The sequence below is a fragment of the Pristiophorus japonicus genome, chromosome 2, assembly GCF_044704955.1.
Source record: "Pristiophorus japonicus isolate sPriJap1 chromosome 2, sPriJap1.hap1, whole genome shotgun sequence".
Lineage (NCBI taxonomy): Eukaryota > Metazoa > Chordata > Chondrichthyes > Pristiophoridae > Pristiophorus > Pristiophorus japonicus.
In genome coordinates, this window is record NC_091978.1 from 306,098,435 (window position 1) to 306,125,045 (window position 26,611).

A 26,611-nucleotide genomic window follows, 5' to 3' on the forward strand; every position below is an offset into this window, starting at 1 on the left:
AAAAGGTGGAAGAGGCTTCTGCCAAATGTAAATGGACTCGGATTGGTTAAAGATTGCCTGTAAATAGTAGCTTGGCTTTTCTCTCTGCTGGTGTGAGAATCTCAGCCGTGCCATTAGGCAGCATCTTCGCTCAGCGTGCAGGCAGAGCCCATACATGCGATCGTCCTGTCACACCACATGTCAGAGCGCTCGGTACTACCGCATGTTTTAGGAATGTTTCGACAGGCGATTACAATGTCGATGACCAACTGTCTTTAAACGGCGGGAAATGCTTGGCTGTGCAAAGGTATTTGTGGTCAGCGACCGATAGAGTCGGTGGCGTGTGATAGCGACACATGAACTTTATTGCCGCCTTGGTGCCGAGAGGAGGGAGAGCGTGAAGGAGCGACAGTGGGAAGGAGCAGTCTGCTCGAAAGTATGTTCAGTGATAGAGTGGCTGAGCCGCAGATCGCCGCCGAGTGCCCGCTGGCCAGTTCAGTGCGCGGGAGTGTCGGGGAGCTGGAGCCCGCGCTGTCTGCAACGGACACCGTTTCTCCGGACATCGCGTCCCGCCCACCGAGTGCCGCCACTACAAGAGGCAGCAGGAACAAGGGCAAGTTCCACACACTGGCGGCCAGTATCCGCAAACTGATTTGCCCTGAGGTAAAGGTTACTCCTCTTCAACATTAAGGTGACAAAAATCATCAGACGTGTCACCTCATAAATAATGTTGCAACTGTTTAGGTTATTGTATTTTAGCTGGAGAAATGAAGTGAGTTGTGCTCGGAAAGGAGTTCCGTGTTTCGTGTGTTCTTCTCACGGAACATATTTGAGGACATCAGTGTTTTAGAGCAAGAAGAGCGCAATCGGGGAGATGCGAGGCTTTGCACAAAGGTCAATGCAGTTCACACTTCCTCCCATCCCCTGGATAGTTTTTAGCTGGTGGATGTAGGCGTTACAATGCAGCGGTTCTAATACTTCTAGGTAGAGCACATATAAAGTACATTGAAATGAAGGCCGTTGATTCATTCGCGACTTAGAGTGCTTTCTGCAAAAGTTCCACTAAAGGATACCGTGCAACAGTTCCTTACAAGACTAAAAACATTTAACATCCATTAGAACGCATGGCTCGTTCTCTCGATTTTTCAATGGTGATCCTCCACCCATCGCTACTATTCAACACTTTAAGGGCCTGCGTCCTAGCTTTTTGAGATTGTTTCTAATTAATATGCTGAATAGGTCTGACATCGCGGTCGAAAATGTGTTGCGGTTAATCGAAATGTATCAGAATTTGCCTCGATAAGTATTTGCATGTTATAAAATGAATCCCAACTTGTAACAATCTAGTTTTTATTTTTAGAAATCAAAATGGTGCTAGAAACTATTTTTGAATCGGATTCCTTAGTATAAATCCGGTAGAGTCAGTGTTGGGTGCAGTACCATTATTGAAATGACATGCATGGGGATTTCGAACTAAGTACTGAAACGACCGCAGGTTACATTCGATAACTGACACAATCACCCCTCCAACTGGTTTAGTCATTTTATATAACCGTGTCTATTGCCGTGCCTCAGACATGCATTTAGTTCCAATGTGACAATTAGTAACTCGTGCTTTATTTTTATCTGCAGTTTCATCGAGTGTACCTTGCATTACACAGAACTGTTGAAAAATATAGAACAAAGGATAAAAGGTAGTGAGTTTATCCAAAATCTAAATTTTGAATGAAGGCTTCACTCCTGTAACGTTAACTGGTCTGTTCTCGCCACAGATGCTGACTGACCTCCTAAGTGTTTCTAACATTTATTTTTGTTTCTGTTTCAGATTTTCAGCGTCTGCAATGTTTTTTTGCTTTTTATAAATTGTGAAGATCTTTCAATATGTTACACAGTGGGTTTTCCTTCGGGACTATATTCATACAATTTACAGTTTTAGTCTGACTAGAATGAAGCTAAACTGGGGATTTTGCTATATATATATATATAGGACCTGAAATTACGGTCGAAGGCTTCCTGCGGGCACATGCCTACGAACAAGTGAAATCCGCACTTACCTGATGGCTCCGGACCTACGAAGATTCGATCTCCAGGGAATGCAGGCGTATGCCTGAGTTTAAAAGACCACGCATCCCAGGGGTGCATGCAGTTCACAAGCGTCCCTGGTATCACGTGGGCCGGCCCAACCAATCAAAAAGGAGGATTACCATTATGCTTATGGAGATTCCATTTACGTATGGAATCCCCATAAGCATAATAGGAAACACATAAAAAATATATTTTCACCCAACCTAAATAGAAATAAATCATCATATGTTAAAAATTAATAAACAAAACTAATTTTTTGAAATTAAATTTAAACAATTTTAAAGAGGCCAAAAATAACCTAAACTAGTTTTAAAGATTTTATTTTAATATTTATTTAAACCCTTACGCTGGTTTTAAAAAAAAGGCCTTACGCCTGCTTTTTACCAGGTGTAAGAGTTTTTGCACGTTCGCTGAGCAGTAGTTGGCAAATAGTCATTGGAATGCCCATTTCCTTTGGATTTGTGTGATCGGGCAAGCTGAAACTTTCTCACGCATGTGCATCACATGTAGAAACCTGAAACTTGTGGGGCACTTATGACCATGTAGGCACAGTGTACAGGGTCACAGACCCCGGAAAATCCGGGTCAATGTATAGGCAAGCCTAACTGCATTTCACCAATACTGCCAAGTGCTGTGATTGAAAGTTAAAGGGCCGGATCTTGCTGAAGTGGGGAATAGCAATTAGTCAGACTTTTTCCTGCACCCTTCAGCTTGCAAACTTATTGCACCATTACTTGCTGGAAGTTCAAGCTGATAATAGCAATATGAGGGTAATGGGGCATCTGGGGCCATAGTTAATGTCAGGACCAACAGTGTATCTCCTTAGGACACGTTTATTTGTAACACCTAAAGGTCTGATTGGGTCCTTTGATGATAAGTCCTGATTGCTAATTGGTCCCTGTGGAGAATAAGATACACCCAGCAGTTTCTCTTTGCAAAGTGTAATTCAAGTCATTCTGACTGCCGACTCCAGACAGAACATAGCTCACCTGGAACAGACAGGGCTCACTCTCGTGGATTAAGACATTCTCCTACTCCCCAAAGAAGTTCCTGCCCCCACCACCACTCAAGTTCCTGAGCTACTCCCCCCACCCATGTGCCTGACCTTTCCCCCCAGCACAAGTTCCTGACCTTCTTCCTCCACTAATCCCTCTCCCCCTGGTTTCTGACCTTCTCCCCTGCCCATGTTCCTCCTCCATGTATTCATGACCTTATCCCCCAACAAGTTCCTGACCTTCTCCTACCCCCACCCCCACCTCTCCTGCCATCGAGCATAGAGGAGCCATTGTGTGTGGGTCACGGATTGTTAACAGGTTTATTGGGTACGAAGTGAATCGTGACAGTGTCACGACTTACGGATTTCGTCCAGTCTTACCATCTGGATCATATTTTTATTCTCAACTTCCCCTTTAGAACTGGATCATGTTCTTCCACCTTCCTCACTGTGCTCTGTACTCTTTACCCCCACCACCGAGTTCCTGACCTCCTCCACCCACTCCGATTCCCCGATCTCACCCTCTCTCTCCCCCCTCCGAACTCCCCTTTCGCCCCGCTCTCTCTCCCTCTGATCTCCTCCTCTGATCCCCCCTCTCCCTTTGATCACCCCTTCCTCTCCCCCTTCGATCACCCCTCACTCCCCCTCCTCCTGATCTGCCTCTCTCTCTCTCCCTCCGATCACCCCTTTCTTTCCCTCCAATCTCCCCCACTCTCTCCCCCTCCGATCACCGCTCTCCCTCTGATCTCTGCCTCTCTCCCCCTCCCTCTGATCTCCCTCTTCCGACCCCTTCTTTCTCCCTCTGATCCACCCCTCTCTTCCTCCAATCCTCTTTCTCTCTCTGATCAATCCTCTCTTCTACCCCGGCCTTGTGAGAGGTCTTGTTCCACAGAGCTGAAGAAAACGTGGCTGCACTGCAGCCGCAACTGTGGGTACTGCGCATGCGCAGAAGGGGATAGGGTGCGCATGTGTAAATAGGAGTGGGCCCAACTGCGCACATGAGCAGAAGGAAACAATGTTCGTGCAGATAATCACTTCGATCTCCTTAACATATGAGGTTTAAGGATTGAGAAAGAAACAGATGAACAATGGAGAAGGAGGGTGATTTAGAGTGAAATAAGATACAAAAAGAGAAAGAAACATTGAAAGGAACAATTTCTTCTCTGAGGGTCGTGAAACTTTGGAATTCTCTGCCCCAGAGAGCTGTGGAGGCTGGGTCATTGAATATATTTAAGGTGGAAATAGACAGATTTTTGAACTGCAGGGCAGTCAAAGGTTTTGGGGAGCAGGCAGGAAGATGGAGTTGAGGCCAAGATCAGATCAGCCATGCTCTTATTGAATGGCGGTGCAGGCTCGGGGAGGCCATATGGCCTACTCCTGTTCCTATTTCTTATGTTTTTATGGTTTAAGAGAGAGAGAGAAATAAGAGACAGGAAAAATAAGAAAATTATTTCAAAATTTAAAATGTCATTTTTGAAGTCTCTAACAGCAATTGACTATTTGCAGGAATGAAATTTAACACTTAAAATTGTTCCCATTCTGGACAAGAGAGGTTGGTTGGCATTGCATTAACAGATATCACATCAATAAAAAGGTAGTTGCACTCTAAATTACCAAATTAACTTTCTGTGGCGAGTTTACTGGGCAATATCTTATTATTTGTTCCTGAGATGTGAGCGTCACTGGCAAGGACATTTATTTCCCATCCCTAGTTGCCCTTGAGAAGCTGGTGGTGAACTGCTGCAGTCCATGTGGTGAAGGAACTCCAACAGTGCTGTTAGGGAGAGAATTCCAGGATTTTGACTCAGCGACGATAAAGGAACGGAGATATATTTCCAAGTCAGGATGATGTGTAACTTGAAGGGGAACTTGCAGGTAACGGTGTTCCCATGCACCTGTTGCCTTATCCTTCTAGGTGACAGAGGTCACAGGTTGGGAAGGTGTTATCGAAGAACTCTTGGCGAGTTGCTGCAGTGCCTCTTTTAAATGGTACACACTGCAGCCACGGTGCGCCGGTGGCAGAGAGAGTGAATGTTTAAGGTGGTAGATGGGGTGCCAATCAAGCGGGCTGCTTTGTCCTGGATGGTGTTGAGCTTCTTGAGTGTTGTTGGAGCTGCACTCATCCAGGCAAGTGGAGAGTATTCCATCACACTCTTGACTTGTGCCTTTAAGGTCGTGGAATGGCTTTCAGGAGTCAGGAGGTGAGACACTTAGGAACATAGGAATTAGGAACAGGAGTAGGCCATCTAGCCCCTCGAGCCTGCTCCGCCATTCAATAAGATCATGGCTGATCTGATCATGGACTCAGCTCCACTTACCCGCCCTCTCCCCATAACCCTTAATTTCCTTATTGCTTAAAAATCTATCTATCTTTGATTTGAATACATTCAATGAGCCAGCCTCAACTGCTTCCTTGTGCAGAGAATTCCACAGATTCACAACCCTCTGGGAGAAGAAATTCTTTCTCAACTCGGTTTTAAATTGGCTCCTCCGTATTTTGAGGCTGTGCCCCCTAGTTCTAGTCTCCTCCACCAATGGAAACAACCTCTCTGCCTCTATCTTGTCTATCCCTTTCATAATTTTAAATGTTTCTATAAGATCACCCCTCATCACTTGCCGCAGAATACCCAGCCTCTGATCTGCTCTTGTAGCCACAGTATTTATGTGGCTGGTCCAGTTAAGTTTCTGGTCAATGGTGATGCCCAGGTTGTTGATGGTGGGGACTTCAATGATGGTAGTGCCTTTTTACATCAAGGGGCAGTGGTTAGACTCTCGCTTGTCGGAGATAGTCATTGCCTGGTACTTTTGTGGCGCGAATGTTACTTGCCACTTATCAGCCCAAGCCTGAATGTTGTCCAGGTCTTGCTGCATGCAGGCCTAAACTGTTTCATTATCTGAGCAGTTGCAAATGGAACTGAACACTGTGCACCCCCTCTTCTGACTTTATGATAGAGGGAAGGTTATTGATGAAGCAGCTGAAGATGGTTGGGCCAAGGACACAGCCCTGAGGAACTCCTGCAGCGATATCCTGGGGCTGAGATGATTGGCTTCCACCGACCACAACCATCTTCCTTTGTGCTAGGTATGACTCCAGCCAGTGGCGTGTTTCCCCATTGATTCCCATTGATTTCAGTTGTACTAGGGCTTCTTGATGCCACACTTGGTCAAATGCTGTCTTGATGTCAAGGGTAGTGTCACTCTCAACTCACCTCTGGAATTCAGCTCTTTTTTCCAAGTTTGGACCAAGGTTGTAATGAAGTCTGAAACCGAGTGGTCCTCGAAACCAAAACTGAGCATCGGTGAGCAGGTTATTGGTGAGTAAGTTCTGCTTGATAGCACTATTGATAACATCTTCCATCACCTTTTGATGATTGAGAGTAGACTGATGGGGCGGTAATTGACAGGATTGGATTTGTCCTGCTTTTTGTGGATAGGACATACCTGGGCAGTTTTTCACATTGTCAGGTAGATGCCAGTGTTGTAACTGTACTGGAACAGCTTGGCCAGAGGCACATTTAGTTCTGGAGCAAAATTCTTCAGAATGACGGTCGGGATGTTGTAGGGTCCAAGAACTTTTGCTGTATTCCATGCGCTCAGCCATTTCTTGATATTGCGTGGACTGAATGGAACTGGCTGAAGATTGCGTTCTGTGATGGCGAGGACCTGAGGAGGAGGCCAAGATGGATCATCCACTTGGTACTTCTGGATGAAGATGGTAACAAACACTTCAGCCTTGTCTTTTGCATTCACGTGTTGGGCTCTGCCATCATTGAGGATGGGGATATTCATGGTGGCTCCTCCTTCTGTTAGTTGTTTAATGGTCCACCATCATTCACAAATGGCTGTGGCAAGATTGCAAGCTTTGATGTGATCCGTTGGTTGTGGGATCGCTTATCTCTGCCTATAGCGTGCTGTTTCCACAGTTTAGCATGCACGTAGTCCGGTGTTGCATCATCTCCAGGTTGGCATCTCATTTTAGGTACACCTGGTACTCTCTCCTGTATGCTCTTCTGCACCCCTCATTGAACCAGGGTTGGTCCCCTGGCTTGATGGTAATGTTAGAGTGGAGGATATGCTGGACCATGAGGTTACAGATTGTGGTGGAATATAATTCTGCTGCTGATAATGGCCCACAAAGCCTCACGAATGCCCGGTTTTGAACTGCTAGATCTGCTCTGAATCTATCCCATTTAGCACAGAGGTAGTGCCACACAACATGATTGGGTTGTCCTCAGTGTGAAGATGGGATTTCGTCTCCACTAGGACCTTGCGGTGGCCACTCCTACCAGTGCTGTCATGGACAGATGCAGGTAGATTGGTGAGGACAAGGTCAAGTAGGTTTTTCCCTTCTGTTGGTTCTTTCACCACATGCTGCAGTCTGGCAGCTGTGGCTTCAGGACTCAGCCAACTCGGTCAGTGGTGGTGCTACCGAGCCATGCTTGGTGATGGACATTGAAGTCCCCCACCCAGAGAACATTCTGTGCCCTTGCTTCCCTCAGTGCTTCTTTCAAGTGGTTTTCAACATGGAGGTGTACTGATTCATCAGCTGAGGGTGGTAGGTAGTAATCAGCACAAGGTCTCCTTGTCCATGCTTGACCTGAAGCTATGAGACTCCATGGGGTCCAGAGTCAATGTTGAGGACTTCCCAACCACTCTCTCCTGACTGTATACCACTGTGCTGCCACCCCTGGTGGGTCTGTCCTGTCGGTGAGACAGGAGATACCAGGGATGGTGATGGAGGAGTCTGGAACATTGGCTGAAAGGTTTGACTCTGTGAATCTTCTTAGGCAGTCCCCCAGAGTCGAGGATGGCTTGCTTCCATACTAAAATGAGTTCTAAGGTGACTTATGAGACCAATGCGGGATCTACAATCTCTGTCGCAGGTGGGGCAGACGGTGGTTGGAGGTACGGGTGGATGGGATGCTTGGTTTGTCATATGCTCCTTCCGCTTTTTGTGATTGGCTTTTGCGTGCTCCCGGCGAAGAGACTTGAAGTGTTCGTTACCTTCTCAGATGCTCCTCCTCCACTTTGAGCGTCTTGGGCCAAGGATTCCCAAGAGTCGGTGGGGATGTTGCATTTTTTCAAGGAAGCTTCAAGGGTGTCCTCGAAGCATTTTCTCTGCCCTCCTGGGGCTCGCCTGCTGTGACATAGCTTGGATAGAGTGCTTGATTCAGGAGTCTAGCATCGCGCATGCGAACAATGTGGCCCGCCCACCGGAGCTGGTCGAGTGTTGTTAATGCCTCGATGCTGGGATGTTGGCCTGAGAGAAAATGCTGACGTTGGTGCGCCTATCCTGCCAATGAATTTGCAACGTTGGTGGTACTTCTCCAATGCTTTAAGTATGACTGTCAGGGTGTTTGCTTGACTAGTCTGCTGGGCAGATCTCTTAATTTTGTTAGTTAGGAGGTCTTTGCAGGATTGACTGGGTTAGATGTGCTGTTGTTGTGTTTGAAGTCAGTATCGAGGTTGATGCCGTGTTGTCTGTCCAGTTTTATTCTTAATATTGTTTTTCGTAGCGATTTGTTATAATTGAGTGGCTTGCTCGGCCATTTCAGAGCGCAGTTAAGAGTCAACCACATTGCTGTGGGTCTGAAGTCAGATATAGGCCACACCAGGTAAGGACGGCAGATATTCTTCCCCAAAGGACCAGATGGGTTTTAACGATAATCCGATACTTTTATGGTCACCATTACTGATACTAGCTTTTTATTCCAGATTTATTTAATTCATTGAATTAACCAACAGCCGTGGTGGGATTTGAACTTGCATTTCTAGATCATTAGACCAGGCCTTTGGATTACAAGTCCACTAACATAATCAATATGCCACTGTTTCTATCCAGATCCTGGAAATTCCAGCAAGTTTAAAAAAAATAACAGGAAGGCTAAGGGAAACATATCATTTGTGCGAAGCAAATGGTGGATCGGCATAAATCGGCTCACAAGTTACAGAGATTTGCAACTCAGTGTATCTCTTAATCCCCTCAACATGCTGTCCGATTTGCACATTAATAACAGCATGCCTTTTTCACAAGCCATTATTATTCCAGCACAATCTGACTCAATGTCCACAATTTCGCCAACTGTGGCAAGTCCAGGGTCTAGCCCGCTCTCTCCAAGTAATTTTACAATGATGGGGCTTGAACTGTCCAGCGAATTTCCAGGTCAATTAAAAGGAAACAGGTCTGATGACATCATTTGATGACGCATCATCAGCTGGTTTCCTTAAAGGGGCCGTGGCCATTTGACGGTTATGCTGTCGGTGTTCTACAGCATTGAGGTGCTACAAACACTGACAAGCACTGCACAAAGGTGCACGGCTAAACCCAGGCTCTCCTATGTGTCTATGGAGGGAGTCACAGCACGCAGGGAGGTTCTCTGGTTCACTTCCCTTCCAATAGGTGGAACAGACCTCCCCATGAGACCAAAGTAGACTCCAAATACTTCTAAACTGCATAAAGCTTAAAAGTATATTCCAAATCCTGAAGGCCCCAGGCGTTAAGATTAGAATGTGAACAGCTGTGGAATGATAGCTTGTATATTACATTTGCAACTATCATTATTCAGAAGAATGTATACTCATTAAAAACCCGACCTACTTACTGGATGTAATTTTTTGGGGCAAATCTGGAAATAATCTACATCATTTAAGGACTGCTAGTTAGACCACTCACCGCCAATATAAGTGGGCAACCACACACTCCACTCAATCTTACCTCAAAACTGAATCGGGGTCCTATATATGCCATAGGACCTGGATTTGCATATTTCAGTGGCCTTCTGCCTGAAACAGATGGGTGTTCTGGGTCCTACTCAAGATGGCGGTGGCTGGAACGCCAGTGTAAGTGTAGTGGTAAGTGACCCAACAACATTTTTGGAGCGCTACTGCCCTATTATCTTTACACTAAGGTCAAGAAGTGAAAATTAGAAAATACCAATTATTTTCCAAAGTGCAAGTGCAAATAGGAAAAATCCAGAACATTTTCCAAGAGAACAATGGAGAGATTTTTCATGTAATTGTTAGCTATTTGTCTGTAGATTATTGGTTCAATCCACTTCCTTTTTTGCTATTTGCTATTTCTATGATAGCAAATTTTGAATAAAATTAACAAAGCCACCAAAATTACAGACTTATTTTAGGCTTAAGGTTAAAAGACTAGCTTGATATTGATGCTCAATTTTTAATGTTTTATGATCAAATCAGAGCTATACTTCACCCCAATCTCACTACCGATCTATGTATTATTTCCTGTGCAGTGTAGCCTCTGGCTATTCCGATGATCTGAGTATCCGGTGTTTGGAAAAGGAGAATGCTGAAGCTTTTGCACAAATCCTCACTGCATATTCTAGCAACTTAGGTAATGCTTTCCAATTTCTAATTTTGCATGGCTGAACTTCACGCACTTATCCTTCAAAACAATAGTAATGTACTGTAATTGGTCTTAATCACAGGTATTCAAAAGGAGTTGCTTTGTGACTCGCTTGGGGAGGAACTCTTCAAAATCTGCTTTGAGGAAGATGAACAGATCCTAAGGTTGGTTAGTGCGACACTTAAAGATTTCTTAAACAGTTTTAATGCTCTCCTGAAACATGATCAATCTGCTCAGCAACGGAACGGGCAAGACGACTGTATCCAGGAATTGTCCATTCTTTGCCTTGATCAAAATGCTGGGACTTTGAAAGTTTATTGCTTCTTCCCAAATGAAATCACTGGATTCATACTTCCTGGTCTGATCAAGGCAGCTGCTCAAATGTTATATGAAATTGAGGTGGGAGTTGAGTTGGTGGAGAGCTGCTCAGAGGATCGAATCTTCCAAAACAGTCCTTATATCTTGTGCTTCGTCACTCAAAGCAAGAAAAAACCTAATTTCCATATGCCACTGAACATTTCTTCATCAGCAGCCAATGTCCCTGTGCCCATAATATGCAAAACCTTCCCATTTCATTTTTTTATTGATCAAGGAATGTCGCTGCTGCAAATTGGAGATGGTCTCAGAAGACTCCTAAACAAAAGAGACTGTCAAAAAAGACTCAACTTTGATGAGCATTTTCATATTGTTACCCCTCCTACCAGTAGCTCATTCGGTGGAATACTGTCCATGTTAAATACACAATTTATTATAAGAATAAAACAAGACCACACTATGGAGGGACAACAAAAGGTGAGTCTGTTTGTTAACTCAAAATGTAATATAACAGTCTTTTTCCGTCTCGTAGTTGAGCATGTTCCACATATTTGCAATAGTGATCTGTATTTGGGTTGAGCTGCATAGATTCCCTTTTCCTCTATCATCTTGAATTATGTCCACAAGTATTCAGGTTAGAGCAGTTCAGAGTGGAGTTAAACTATTTGCCCATATCCCTCCAATTGAGGTTGGCTGAAAGTGATTCTATAACTGCCCATCATGTGCAGAACCCAGGAGTTCATGTAAGAATGCACATCCATCAAGACGGTCATGTAAACCTAACAGACATTTTAATAGAATGTTTATAATTTTTCAGATGTAATTTCCAGGCAGCAAGTCTAAACTATTCGACATGGAGTTTTTCTAGGGCCATAGTTAAAAGTAATAGAGTTCAAGCCTCATTTCACAATTTGAGCACATAATCTAGGCTAACACTTCAGTGCAGTACTAAGGGGGAGTTGCGTTGTCAGAGATGCCATCTTTTAAAGTAACACCACGTTTGTCTGTTTAGTTGAATGTAAAATATTCTATGGAACTATTCAAAGAAGAGCAGAGATTTCTCATGGTGCTTTGTTTTGGCCAGCATTTATTCCTCAGCCAACACCACCAAAACATTTATCTATTTGCTGTTTGTGAGACCTTGCTATGTGCAATTTGGCTACATAGAACATAGAAACATAGAAAAATAGGTGCAGGAGTAAGACATTCAGCCCTTCGAGCCTGCACCACCATTCAATAAGATCATGGCTGATCATTCACCTCAGTACCTCTTTCCTGCTTTCTCTCCATACCCCTTGATCCCTTTAGCCATAAGGGCCATATCTAACTCCCTCTTGAATATGTCTAATGAACTGGCATCAACAACTCTCTGCGGTAGAGAATGCGACAGGTTCACAATTCTCTGAGTGAAGAAGTTTCTCCTCATCTTGGCCCTAAATGGCCTACATAAGAACAGTGAATACATTTCGAAAAAGTAATTAATTGGTTGTAAAATGCTTTGGGACGTCCCGAGGATATGGTTGATGTTATAAAATGAAAGTTTTATCTTTTTTATGAAGTTGAGGAGTAAGAATCTCAAAAGTCGAACCAGTTGAAGCAATATGTAATTGAACTGATCAAGATTCGATTCCCACTGAGATCAGTGACCTACAACTGCCATTACCTTGCTTTGTGTTGCATTATCATAGAATCTGTAGAATATTCTGTTCAGTAAAACTCTGAACTTCCAACAAAGTTCTTCGAATCTCCTGCTGTAACTTTGGTAAGAGTTTGGCGAAACCCTCAGGAAAATGACGCAAACGACATTTTTAGCCCTTTTTTTCCAAGGGTTCTTCCGATTTCCCACGGGAGAAACCCGGGGCAATACCATGTCTAAATATCATTATTAGTACTGCAACTGTGTACATTAATTTGGTCCATCAAAATAATACCATCAAGTCAGATCTATGAAGAGGGCATCAACACTTAGGCTGGAATTTTCCTTATCTTGGCAGATCCAGTGTGGCCGGTGTCTGTGGCGGGTTGTGACCCCGCTGCTGGCTCCATCCCACTGTAGAAAATGTGTTACCCGACCCAATTAGATGCAGAAGATCTGATGATGTCATTCATGATGCGTTTTAAACCGGGATTCTTAAAGGGACCATGGTTTTGAATTTTGAGTTTAATCTAACATAGTGGGTGTTGAATCTTTACTGTACAATAATATAACAATTATATATGAGAAATAAATATTTAAATAATATTATTAATTAATATGACTCCATCTACAAATACGATCAAGAACATCATTTTAAAAGTACAATAATTGGCAACTTATTGGTGTTTTAGTCACAAATCTATAGTCATTTGTAACTGGTACAAATAAAATGTGCATGGATAGGTAATACATAAAATTAAGCAGATTTTAAATGTAATTGTAAAAGGGTGGATTTACAATCTTATGCAAGTTCAGTGGAAGAACTGCAGAATCCCTGACAAACAATGTAAGTGGTGCTTACAAAATGTTTCTGAGATTTCTGCAGCTCTTCCGTTGAAGTTAGCAATGGACAAGTGAGAGAACCTCTGAAGAAATTCACCCTAAAGTCTCAGACTGAAAATTTGAATTAGTTATATTCAGGGACTGAAAGCAAATTGAACCAATGGAATGAGTGATGAAAATGAAATTGTTACAGTTGATGACTTGATTTAATGTATAACTGGACAATCGCAGTATACTGTGAGAAAAACCTGACCAGAAACAACACAAAAATATATTTAAATGGTATATGTCATTTCTTATAGTGTAGATCAATTCACTGCAATTACTGTTGAGTTGGAAGGTAACAGCGAGAATGGCCAGTGAAAAATGTATTTCCCTCACCATCCAGGGTAGCACTTACATCCCTTCAGGAATTTTTAAATTAGCATTTACCAGTAGCTTTTCAAGTAGAACAGAATCTCCATCAATCTGTTAGCTGTTGTAATCAACATGTTTTTATTTCGGTTTGTTTTCCATTCTGTCAAGTAATCAGCTGGAGCAATAGCCACGGAACTCACGATTCAGGTTGACAGACATAGTTCCTGAGCTGTGTGAATCCCATAGCCAAATAATCGTGACCCGCTGTCAAAATAAACAACTTTCCCACCCGCCCCATCACCAATTACGCCTGCTACCACTACGGAAAATTCAGCCCTTAATGTTTTTAATGTTTGGATATAAAGTAAAATTCTGTGTACAAGTTTTGACTCTGTGAACATTCTACTTCCCGCACGCCCCCCCCACCCCCGCCGCCGTGCCCCCTCCTCATCGCCCATCTCATCACATTTCAGTTGGAGAATTTAGAATAGCTATTACGAGTCCTTATCCTCAATTTCCGAGTTAATTGGCAGGCAATTGTGGGCCATGTGCCACAGATTTTAGATCTGCATTTGTGTTGGGCCAGGTACTTCACACTGGGCAAGGACTCAGAAAATCTGATCTCTTATGTAGAATACTTTGGCTTATTTCATACGTGCATATGAAAATGATGGGCAAGAAAAGACCAGCTGGTCCATCAAGCATGCTCCACACTCAAAATGGCTGGAGCATCATAACTAGGCACTTCCTACATCCTACCCCTCTGTCCCCGGAGCCATGTAATCTCCTGGGAGAGACAAAATACCGAGTGCCAATAAGGGGGGAAAAAATTCTGGAAAATACCTTTTCAAGGCCCTCAGGCAATGCAAACCATTCCAAATGATCACATGGACCACATGTTCGCGATCTGTTAATCCAACAACAACAATAACTTGTATTTATTTAGTGCCTTTGATGTAGTGAAACGTCACAAAGTGCTTCAAAGGAGTATTATGAAATAAAAACTCGACATCGAGCCGCGTAAGTAGAAATTAACGCAGGAAGAGGTATGTTTTAAGCAGCATTTTGAAGGAGGAAAGAGAGGTAGAGAGGAATAGGCAAGGATTTCCAGAGCTTGGGGACTGTGCAACAGAAGGCAGGGCCACCAATGGTTGAGCGATTATAAGAACATAAGAAACAGGAGCAGGAGTAGGCCATACTGCCCCTCGAGCCTGCTCCACTATTCAATAAGATCATGGCTGATCTGATCATGGGCTCAGCTCCACTTCCCTGCCCGCTCCCCATAAACCCTTATCCCCTTATCATTTAAGAAACATTCTATTTCTGTTTTAAATTTATTCAATGTCCCAGCTTCCACAGCTCTCTGAGGCAGCGAATTCCATAGATTTACAACCCCCTGAGAGAAGAAATTTCTCCTCATCTCTATTTTAAATGGGCGGCCCCTTATTCTAAGATTATGCCCTCTAGTTCTAGTCTTCCCCCATCAGTGGAAACATCCTCTCTGCATCCACCTTGTCAAGCCCCCTCATAATCTTATACATTTCAATAAGATCACCTCTCATTCTTCTGAATTCCAATGAGTAGAGGCCCAACCTACTCAACCTTTCCTCATAATTCAACCCCCTCATCTCCAGAATCAACCGAGTGAACCTTCTCTGAACTGCCTCCAAAGCAAGTATATCCATTCATAAATATGGAAAGCAAAACTGCACACAATATTCCAGGTGTGGCCTCACCAATACCTTATATAGCTGTAGCAAGACTTCCCTGCTTTTATACTTTGCAATAATGGAGAAGATTCCATTGGCTTTCCTGATCACTTGCTGTACCTGCATGCACAAGCACCCCCAAGTCCCGCTGTACTGCAGCACTTTGAAATCTTTCCCCATTTAAATAATAACTTGATCTTTGATTTTTTTTCTGCCAAAGTGCATGACTTTCCAACATTATACACCATCTGCCAAATTTTTGCCCACTCACTTAGCCTGTCTATGTCCTTTTGCAGATTTTTTGTGTCCTCCTCACACATTGCTTTTTCTCCCATCTTTGTATCATCAGCAAACTTGGCTACGTTACACTCAGTCCCTTCTTCCAAGTCATTAATATAGATTGTAAATAGTTGGGGTCCCAGCACTGATCCCTGCGGCACCCCACTAGTTACTGATTGCCAACCTGAGAATGAACCATTTATCCCGACTCTCTGGTTTCTGTTAGTTAGTCAATCCTCTATCCATGCTAATATATTACCCCCAACCCTGTGAACTTTTATCTTGTGCAGTAACCTTTTATGTGGCACCTTGTCAAATGCCTTCTAGAAGTCCAAATACACCACATCTACTGGTTCCCCTTTATCCACCCTGTTCGTTATATCCTTAAAAAATTCCAACAAATTTGTCAAACATGACTTCCCCTTCATAAATCTATGTTGACTCTGCCTGACTGAATTTTGCTTTTCCAAATGTCCTGCTACTGCTTCTTTAATAATGGACTCCAACATTTTCCCAACCACAGATGTTAGGCTAACTGGTCTATAGTTTCCTGCTTTTTGTCTGCCTCCTTTATTAAATAGGGGCGTTACATTTGCAGTTTTCCAATCTGCTGGGACCTCCCCAGAATCCAGGAAATTTTGGTAAATTACAACCAATGCATCCACAATCCCTGCCGCTACTTCTCTTAAGACCCTAGGATGCAAGCCATCAGGTCCAGGGGCTTTATCTGCCTTTAGTCCCATTATCTTACTGAATACCACCTCTTTTGTGATTGTGTTAAGTTCCTCCCCGGCTATAGCCCCTTGACTATCCACTGTTGGAATATTGTTTGTGTCCTCTACCGTAAAGACTGATACAAAATATTTGTTCAGAGTTTCTGCCATCTCCATGTTGCCCATTACTAATTTCCCGGTCTCACCTTCTAAGGGACCAACATTTACTTTCGCCACTCTTTTCCTTTTATATCTACAGAAACTCTTGCTATCTGTTTTTATATTTTGTGCCAGTTTACTTTCATAGTCTATCTTCCCTTTCTTAATCATTTTTTTAGTCATTCTTTGCTGGCTTTTAAAAGCTTCCCAATCTTCTGTCCTCCCACTAGTTTTGGCCGCTCTTTATGCACTTGTTTTTAATTGGATACCGTCCTTTATTTCTTCAGTTAGCCACGGATGGCTATCTTTTCTCTTACACCCTTTCCTCCTCACTGAAATATATTTTCTTGAGAGTTGTGAAATATCTCCTTAAATGTACACCACTGTTCATCAACCATCCTACACTTTAATCTATTTTCCCAGTCCACTTTAGCCAACTCCGCCCTCATACCTTCATAGTCTCCTTTATTTAAGCTTAGTATGCTGGTTAGAGATCCAACTTTCTCACCCCCCATCTGAATTTGAAATTCAATCATTCTATTCCAAGGGGATCCTTTACTAGGAGATTGTTTATTAATCCTGTCTCATTACACAGGACCAGATCTAAGATAGCCTGCTTCCCGGTTGGTTCCGTTACATACTGCTCAAGGAACCCGTCCCTTATGCACTCTATGAACTCCTCCTCAAGGCTACCCTGACCAATTTGATTTGTCCAATCAATATGGAGGTTAAAATCACCCATGATTGTTGCTGTTCCCTTTTTACAAGCCCCCACTATTTCCTGGTTTATGCTCCGGCCAACAGAGTTGCTACTGTTAGGGGGCCTATAGACTACGCCCACCAGTGACTTTTTCCCCTTATTGTTCCTTATCTCCAACCAAACTGTTTAACACCCTGATCATTTGAGCCAATATCATTTCTCATTATTGCAATGATTCCATCCTTTATCAATAGAGCTACCCCACCTCCTTTTCTGTCTGTCCTTCCGGATTGTCAAATACCCATGAATATTTAATTCCCAGTGCTGGTCACCTTTCAACCATGTCTCTAATGGCTATCAGATCATACCCATTTCTCTCAATTTGTGCCGTCAACTCCTCTATTTTGTTACAAATGATACGTGCATTTAGACAAAGTGCCTTCACATTTGTTTGTTTACCCTTTTTTCCTGCTTGTTTCCTCTCTCTTTCAAGCTCACTTTCTTTGTTTTCGCTTTCTAATTCCAGCTTAACTCCCCTCCCTACTGAATCTATTTTCAGCTTCCCATCCTCCTGCCAAGCTAGTTTGAACCCTCCCCAACAGCACCAGCAAACCCCCCATGAGGATATTGATCCCTGCTCTGTTGAGGTGCAACCCGTCCGGCTTGTACAGGTCCCATCTCCCCCAGAAGCGGTCCCAATGCCTCAGGAAACTAAAGCCCTCCCACCTGCACCATCTCTCCAGCCACGTATTCATCTGCTCTATTCTCCTATTTCTGTACTCACTAGCTTGTGGCACTGGGAGTAATCCGGAGATTACTACCTTTGAGGTCCTGCTTTTTAATCTCTCTCCTAGCTCACTAAATTCTGCCTGTAGGACCTCATCCCTCTTCCTACCTATGTCCTTGGTACCGATGTGGACTACGACCTCTGGCTGTTTACCCTCTTCCCCCAGAATGCCCTGCAGCCGCTCAGTGACATCCTTGACTCTGGCACCAGGGAAGCAAAATATCATCCTAGAGTCACGTCTGCGGCCGCAGAAACGTCTGTCTGCTCCCCTGACTATGGAATTCCCTACCACTATAGCTCTTCCATTCTTTTTCCGCCCCCCCCACCCCGTGCAGCTGAGCCACCTGTGGTGCCATGGACTTGGCTCTGGTTGCACTCCACAGAGCCACCATCGCCCTCACTGGTACTAAGTGAGATGGACTCAGGGGACTCATGCACTACCTGCCTCGACCTCCTCTTCTGTCCAGGGGTCACCCAAACCGTATCTGCCTGCACACTCTTAAGCTGTGGGGTGACCGCCTCTGGAAATGTGCTATCCACGTAGCTCTCAGTCTCGCAGATGCACCGCAGTGACCCCAGCTGCCGTTCAAGCTCCAAAACACGGAGCTCGAGTTGGTGCAGCTGGAGACACCTCCTGCACACGTGGTCGTCCAGGCTGCGCGAAGCATCCGGAACTTCCCACATGCCACAGGATGTGCAATGCACGTGACTGAGCTGTCCCGCCATCCCTCTAGTTACACTCACAACTATCAAGTAGAACTAAACTCTGAACTTTAGCAAAACACACCCAGCCGCTCCATAGCAAGCAGCTGATTTCATTAATTGGCTCTCCTTTGATAATAAAGATCACATATGTTTACTTGCAGTTCCTACTTACAACAATGCCAAAGGTTTCCTACAGAAAAGAAAAATACTCACCAATCCACCAGCTAATCACTTACCCGCTTGGCTGTGATGTCACACTTCGATTTTGAATTTTTAAAAACTTTTTGTCCCTGCTGCAGCTGGCTGCTCCCAACTGCCACGTCCTTTTATCTGGGCCTCGATCTTCCCGCTGATTAAAATCAGGGATGCTCAAGAGGGCAGAATTAGAAGAGCGCAGACATCTTGGGAATTGTGGGACTGGAGGAGATTACAGAGATAGGGAGTGGTGAGGCCATGGAGGGATTTGAAAATAAGGATGAGAATTTTGAAATTAAGCTGTTGTTTAACTGGAAGCCAATGCAGGTCAGCGAGCACAAGGATGATGGGTGAGCGGAACTTGTTGCGAGTTCGGACACAGGCAGCCGAGTTTTGGATCACCTCTAGTTTACATACGTGGGGGGCCAGCCAGGAGTGCGTTGGAATAGTCAAATCCACTTACCTTCTATATGATGCAATCTCTGCCCCAGTCAAGAACAATTGCAGCTCCCACTTGACGGCATGCAGAGAGTCACACCATAGAGCAATGCATTCCAGAGGCTGACTACTCTATGGAAAACAAAGAATCATGTAACACCTAGTCTATTCCTACTTTTGCATAATTTAAACAAATGTCCTCTGGTCCTCCCCAATCTGTCAAACTGGAATAATCTATCAATAGGCACACAATCCATCCCTTTCATTATTTTATAACACTGTATCAGGTCACCTCTAAATCTGCGCTGCTCTAGAGTAAATATACGCAGCTCTTTAAGCCTGTCTGAGTAGCTAAGGATTTATAAGCTAGGAATCTTTCTCATAGCTCCCCTCTGAACCTATTCCAAAGCTACTGTATCACCCACCATGTGAGGGGACCAAAACTGGATGCAGTGCTCCAGATGCAGTCTAACCAAATACCTGTAAAATGACAGAATGGTATCCTTTGATTTGTACTGAATGGTTCTTAGTACAACCCAGTTTGCTTTAGCTATAGCTTCTTTGCATTGGTCGTGAACCCTTCATATAAACATCATGAGATAAAAATTCCTCTAGTTGCTATGTGTAGATAATATTGTAAATGAATTTATGAAGATTTTCTAATGTTTGGTATCGATAACAAATTCTTTTTTTTTCTTTGGGAATACTAAACACAGGAACTCTTAAAGATTTGTAATGCATAGTGACCAGAAATAATCTTCCTTGGAACACGGAACAGTGTCTATTTGCTGTGGTGAATGTCTCTGTTGTGTCCTGTGACCTTTTTCTCACTAGCGGCAGTTTAATTTTCCTATCTTTCATTTTTTTCCCCTCTATGTACATTCTGCTAACACTTCTTTCACTTTATTGCTTTTATCTGTCTTAACATTTTTTATTGTCTTTTCCATTTAAATCCTTTTCTGTTTTCGTTTCATGTCTACTTATTTTATTTGTTATTTTCTCTCATACTGGCCCTCTCTGCTACTTTCCCTTCCCCACTGCCCCCCGTGCTCCCCACTGCCCCCCGCGCCCCCCATCGCCCCCCGCGGCGGCCCCACACCATCACTGCGTAGCTACACTCAAAAAAAGCCAAATAAATTCTGAACATGGGAATAAGATCGGCAGTGAAACTGGCAATATTCCAACTCTCAATGTAAATACTCTGCCTTGTTGAACACCAGCACACTGATGAATAAACTGCAATTGTATATAGTTCCATTCCTAAACCAACTAATGATAATGAGTTGTGCCTTATGGATCGTGTTTAAGAGGTGGAAATGTAGAATTTTGAAGCTCAGATAAATTGCTCCATCCAAGAAAAGTAATGCTCTGCATATGCATGATTAGAAGACATCTCTCACCACTTTCCACATTGTTAATGTCTGGAAAGAGTCAACATGACAATTGGCTGTTTGCCAACATCAATTTTTTTTTAACTACTTGAAAAGTCATAGTCATTCTGGAAAGCCAGGAAGGCAATCCTGAGGGATCATGCTGATTTCCGCATTTAACTCGGGTGCATTTCTCAGCACGCCACAGATCTGTTGGGGAGAGGCAGGCAACCTCATTGAAATACTTAAATGCTTGTTGAGTGATCCTTAAGTGGCATTTTAGCAGTATGTTTTGGCTTTAACTTCTTGAGCATGGAATTCACACGCCTCGGGTACCTCGCCTGTGAAGGCAAGGTGGAAGCTCTGGTCATTGTGCGAGTCTATTAAGTGACAGCTGGATAAAATACATAAATACTCCCACATTACATCTGCTTCCTTGCCTAATAGAAAGGCTCTTGCTTACTCCATTTTGAGCAGAGATTTAGCTGTCAGGACTTTGCAGGTCATTTCTACAATCTCGGAAGCCACACTCACCACATTGGTAGTCACTATCAAAACATTGAGGGATTGTGCCTCTGATCTCTACTTTATCTGCCATCTACTAGATCAGCATGGGCGCCGCTTATACTGTCCCACCTTGGACCTCAGAATCGGACCAAGATGAGCCCCAGCACTAGCCACACAAGCAGCAGCCACAGCACCAGCGATTACAATAGCATAGTGGTTAAATTACTGGACTAGTTACCCAGAGGGCTGGACTAATGATCCAGAGATGTGAGTTCAAATCTGAAGTTGTGGAATTTAAATTCAGTTAATTAAATAAATCTGTAATGGTAGCCATGAAACTAATGGATTGTTGTAAAAACCCATCTGGTTCACTGATGTTCTTCAGGAAAGGAAATCTGCCATCCTTACTGAGTCTGGCCTATATGTGACTCCAGATACACAGCAATGTGGTTGATTCTTAACTGCCCTGTGAAATGAGATAGATAAAAGCAATAAAGTGAAAGAAGTGCCACTCACTTGTAACAAACCACTACGGAAAACAATATTAAGAATAAAACTGGATATAGAAACATAGAAAATAGGTGCAGGAGTAGGCCATTCAGCCCTTCGAGCCTGCGCCACCATTCAATAAGATCATGGCTGATCATTCACCTCAGTACCCCTTTCCTGCTTTCTCTCCATACCCCTTCATCCCTTTAGTCGTAAGGGGCATATCTAACTCCCTCTTGAATATATCCAATGAACTGGCATCAACAACTCTCTGCGGCAGGGAATTCCACAGGTTAGCAACTCTCTGAGTGAAGAAGTTTCTCTTCATCTCAGTCCTAAATGGCTTACCCCTTATCCTTAGACAGTGTTCCCGGTTCTGGATTTCCCCAACATCGGGAACATTCTTCCTTCATCGAACCTGTTCAATCCTGTCAGATTTTTTATATGTTTCTATGAGATCCCCTCTCATCCTTCTAAACTCCAGTGAATACAGGCCCAGTCGACCCAGTCTCTTCTCATATGTCAGTCCAGCCATCCCAGTAATCAGTCTGGTGAACCTTCGCTGCACTCCCTCAATAGCAAGTATGTCCTTCCTCAGATTAGGAGACCAAAACTGAACACAATATTCCAGGTGAGGTCTCACCAAGGCCCTGTACAACTGCAGTAAGACCTCCCTGCTCCTATACTCAAATCCCCTAGCTATGAAGGCCAACATACCATTTGCCTTCTTCACCGCCTGCTACACCTACATGCCAACTTTCAATGACTAATGTACTATGACACCCAGGTCTCGTTGCATCTCCCCTTTTCCTAATCTGCCGCCATTCAGATAATATTCTGCCTTCGTGTTTTTGTCACCAAAGTGGATAACCTCACATTTATCCACATTATACTGCATCTGCCATGCATTTGCCCACTCACCTAACCTGTCCAAGTCACCCTGCAGTCTCTTAGCTTCCTCCTCACAGCTCACACCGCCCCCCAGCTTCGTGTCATCTGTAAACTTGGAGATATCACACTCAATTCCTTCATCTAAATCATTGATGTATAATGTAAATTGCTGGGGTCCCAGCACTGAGCCCTGCGGCACCCCACTAGTCACTGCCTGCCATTCTGAGAAGGACGCGTTTATCCCGACTCTCTGCTTCCTGTCTGCCAACCAGTTCTCTATCCACGTCAGTACATTACCCCCAATACCATGTGCTTTAATTTTGCACACCAATCTCTTGTGTGGGACCTTGTCAAAAGCCTTCTGAAAGTCCAAATACACCACATCCACTGGTTCTCCCTTGTCCACTCTACTAATTGCATCCTCAAAAAACTCTCGAAGATTTGTCAAGCATGATTTCCCTTTCATAAATCCATGCTGACTTGGACCGATCCTGTCACTGCTTTCCAAATGCGCTGCTATTTCATCTTTAATAATTGATTCCAACATTTTCCCCACTACTGATGTTAGGCTAGTCAGTCTATAATTCCCTGTTTTCTCTCTCCCTCCTTTTTATAAAAAGTGCTATTACATTAGCTACCCTCCAGTCCACAGGATCTGATCCTGTCGATAGACTGTTGGAAAATGACCAGCAATGCATCCACTATTTCTAGGGCCACTTCCTTAAGTACTCTGGGATGCAGACTATTAGGCCCCAGAGATTTATTGGCCTTCAATCCCATCAATTTCCCTAACACAATTTCCCGCTTAATATGGATTTCCTTCAGTTCCTCATTCTCACTAGACCCTCGGTCCCCTAGTATTTCCAGAAGGTTATTTGTGTCTTCCTTTGTGAAGACAGAACCAAAGTATTTGTTCAACTGTTCTGCTATTTCTTTGTTCCCCATTATAAATCTGACTGCAAGGGACCTATGTTTGTCTTCATTAATCTTTTTCTCTTCACATATGTATAGAAGCTTTTGCAGTCAGTTTTTATGTTTCCAGCAAGCTTCCTCTCATACTCTATTTACCCCCTCCTAATTAAACTCTTTGTCCTCCTCTGCTGAATTCTAAATTTCCCGCAGTCCTCAGGTTTGCTGCTTTTTCTGGCCAATTTATATGCCTCTTCCTTGGATTTAACACTATCCTTAATTTCCCTTGTTAGTCACGGTTGAGCCACCTTCCCCATTTTATTTTTACTCCAGACAGGGATGTACAATTGTTGAAGTTCATCCATGTGATCTTTAAATGTTTGCCATTGCCTATCCGCCGTCAACCCTTTAAGTATCATTCGCCAGTCTATTCTAGCCAATTCACGTCCAATATCATCGAAGTTACCTTTCCTTAAGTTCAGGACCCTAGTCTCTGAATTAACTGTGTCACTCTCCATCTTAATAAAGAATTCTACCATATTATGGTCACTCTTCTCCAAGGGGCCTTGCACAACAATATTGCTAATTAGTCCTTTCTCATTACACATCACCCAGTCTTGGATGGCCAGCCCTTTAGTTGGTTCCTCGACATATTGGTATCGAAAACCATCCCTAATACACTCCAGGAAATCCTCCTCCACCATATTGCTACCAGTTTGGTTAGCCCAATCTATATGTAGATTAAAGTCACCAATGATAACTGCTGTAAATTTATCGCATTCCTAATTTCTTGTTTGATGCTGTGCCCAACCTCACTACTACTGTTTGGTGGTCTGTACACAACTCCCACTAGCGTTTTCTGCCCTTTGATATTCCGCAGCTCCACCTATACAGTTTCCACATCATCCAAGCTAATGTCTTTCCTTACTATTGCGTTAATTTCCTCTTTAACTAGCAAAGCTACCCCACCTCCTTTTCCTTTCTGTCTATCTTTCCTGAATGTTGAATACCCCTGGATGTTGAGTTCACAACCTTGGTCACCCTGGAGCCATGTCTCCGTGATGCCAATTATATCATAATCATTAATTGCTGCCTGTGCAGTTAATTAGTCCACCTTATTACGAATACTCCTCGCATTGAGCCAAAGTACCTTCAGGCTTGTCTTTTTAACACACTTTGCCCCTTTAGAATTTTTCTGTAATGTGGCTCTTTTTGATTTTTGCCTTGGGTTTCTCTGCCCTCCACTTTTCCTTTTCTTCTTGCTATTTTTTGCTTCTACTTCCCTCTGTCTCCCGCATAGGTTCTCATCCCCCTTCCATATTAGTTTAACCACTCCCTAATAGCACTAGCAAATACTACCCCTAGGACATTGGTTCCGGTCCTGCCCACATGCAGACCGTCTGGTTTGTACTGGTCCCACCTCCCCCAGAACTGGTTCCAATGTCCCAGGAATTTGAATCACAGCCTTCTGCACCACTCTTCAAGCCACGTATTCATCTGAGCTATACTGCGATTCCTGCCCTGCACGTGGCACTGGTAGCAATCCTGAGATTACTACCTTTGAGGTGCTACTTTTTAATTTAACTCCTAGCTCCGTAAATTCATCTTGTAGGACCTCATCCTGTTTTTTACCTATCTCATTGGTACCTATGTGCACCACGACATTTGGCTGTTCACCCTCCCCCTCCAAAATGTCCCGCAGCCGCTCCAAGGCATCCTTGACCCTTGCACCAGGGAGGCAACATACCATCCTGGAGTCTCAATTGCGGCTGCAGAAACGTCTATCTATTCCCCTTACAATAGAATCCCCTACCACAATAGCTCTCCCACTCTTTTTCCTGCCCTCCTGTGCAGCAGAGCCACCCACGCTGCCATGAACTTGGCTGCTGCTGGCCTCCCCTGATGAGTCATCCCCCCCAACAGTACCCAAAATGGTGTATCTGTTTCGGAGGGGCTGACCGCAGGGGACCCCTGCAATACCTTCCTTCCACTGCCCTTCCTTTTGCTCACCCATTCCCTATCTGTCTGTGTAACCTTTACCTGCGGTATGACCAACTCAACTAAACGTGCTGTTCACGGCATCCTCAGCATCGCAGATACTCCAGTGTGAATCCACCTGCATCTCCAGTGTCGCAATGCGGTCTGTCAGGAGCTGCTGCAGGATACACTTCCAGCACATGTAGTCGTCAGGGACACTGGAAGCATCCCTGAGTTCCCACATAGCACGGGAGGAGCATGACACGTGTCCGAGCTCTCCTGCCATGACTTAACCTCTAGATTAACTTAATTTGGCAACAATGATAAAGGTTACCTACTGATAAAGGAAAAGAAAAAGAAAAACTACTCACCAATCACCAGCCAATCCCTTGGCTGTAACGTCACCCTTCGATTTCTTTCTACTTCTTTTTTGCCTTCTCTCCCTGCACTAGCTAGCCTCCTCCGATCTCCCACGCCTTCTCGAACTCCCGCTCCCCGACTGTGACTGATGGGCCTTTTATAGGCCTCCTCCGATCTCCCGCGCCTCCTCAAACTCCTGATCCCCGACTGTGACTGATGGGCCTTTTATAGGCCTCCTCCGATCTCCTGCGCCTCCTCAAACTCCTGATCCCCGACTGTGACTGATGGGCCTTTTATAGGCCTACTCTGATCTTTCGCGCCTCCTCGAACTCCCACATGGCATCGACCTCGGCGCTGGCATCAAACACAACAACACCACACCTAGCCCAGTCAACACTGCAAAGTCCTGCTCACTAACATCTTGGGACTTCTGCCAAAATTGGGAGAGCCAACCCACAGACTAATCAAGCAACAGCCTGACATACTAACAGAATCATACTTTTCACCAACGTCTTAGGCTCCTCCATCACCATCCATGAATATGTCCTGTCCCACCGGCAGGACAGACCCACCAGAGGAGGTGGCACAGTTGGGAGGGTGTGGCACTTGTAGTTCTCATCATTGACTCCAGACCCCACGAAGTCTCATGGCTTCAGGTCAAGCATGGACAAGGAAACCTTCTGCTGATTACCACCTACCACCCTCCCTCAGCTGATGAGAATCAGTACTCCTTTATGTTCAACACCAATTGGAAGAAACACTGAGGGTAGCAGGGGCACAGAATGTACTCTGGGTGGGGGTCTTCAATGTCCATCACTAAGAGTGTCTCGGGAGCACGAGTACTG

General features: G+C 44.1%; 1 protein-coding gene across 1 annotated transcript in view; it reads left to right on the forward strand.

Annotated features, from left to right (window-relative positions):
• The first annotated feature begins 417 nt into the window (after window positions 1-417).
• Window positions 418-26,611, forward strand: part of gucy1a1 (guanylate cyclase 1 soluble subunit alpha 1) — a 147,795-nt gene continuing 121,601 nt past the window's right edge. The window contains exons 1-4 of the mRNA XM_070862476.1: window positions 418-642; window positions 1,612-1,673; window positions 10,315-10,415; window positions 10,510-11,219. Coding sequence (XP_070718577.1) covers window positions 418-642; window positions 1,612-1,673; window positions 10,315-10,415; window positions 10,510-11,219 — 1,098 coding nt within the window. The remainder of the gene's footprint in view (window positions 643-1,611; window positions 1,674-10,314; window positions 10,416-10,509; window positions 11,220-26,611) is intronic.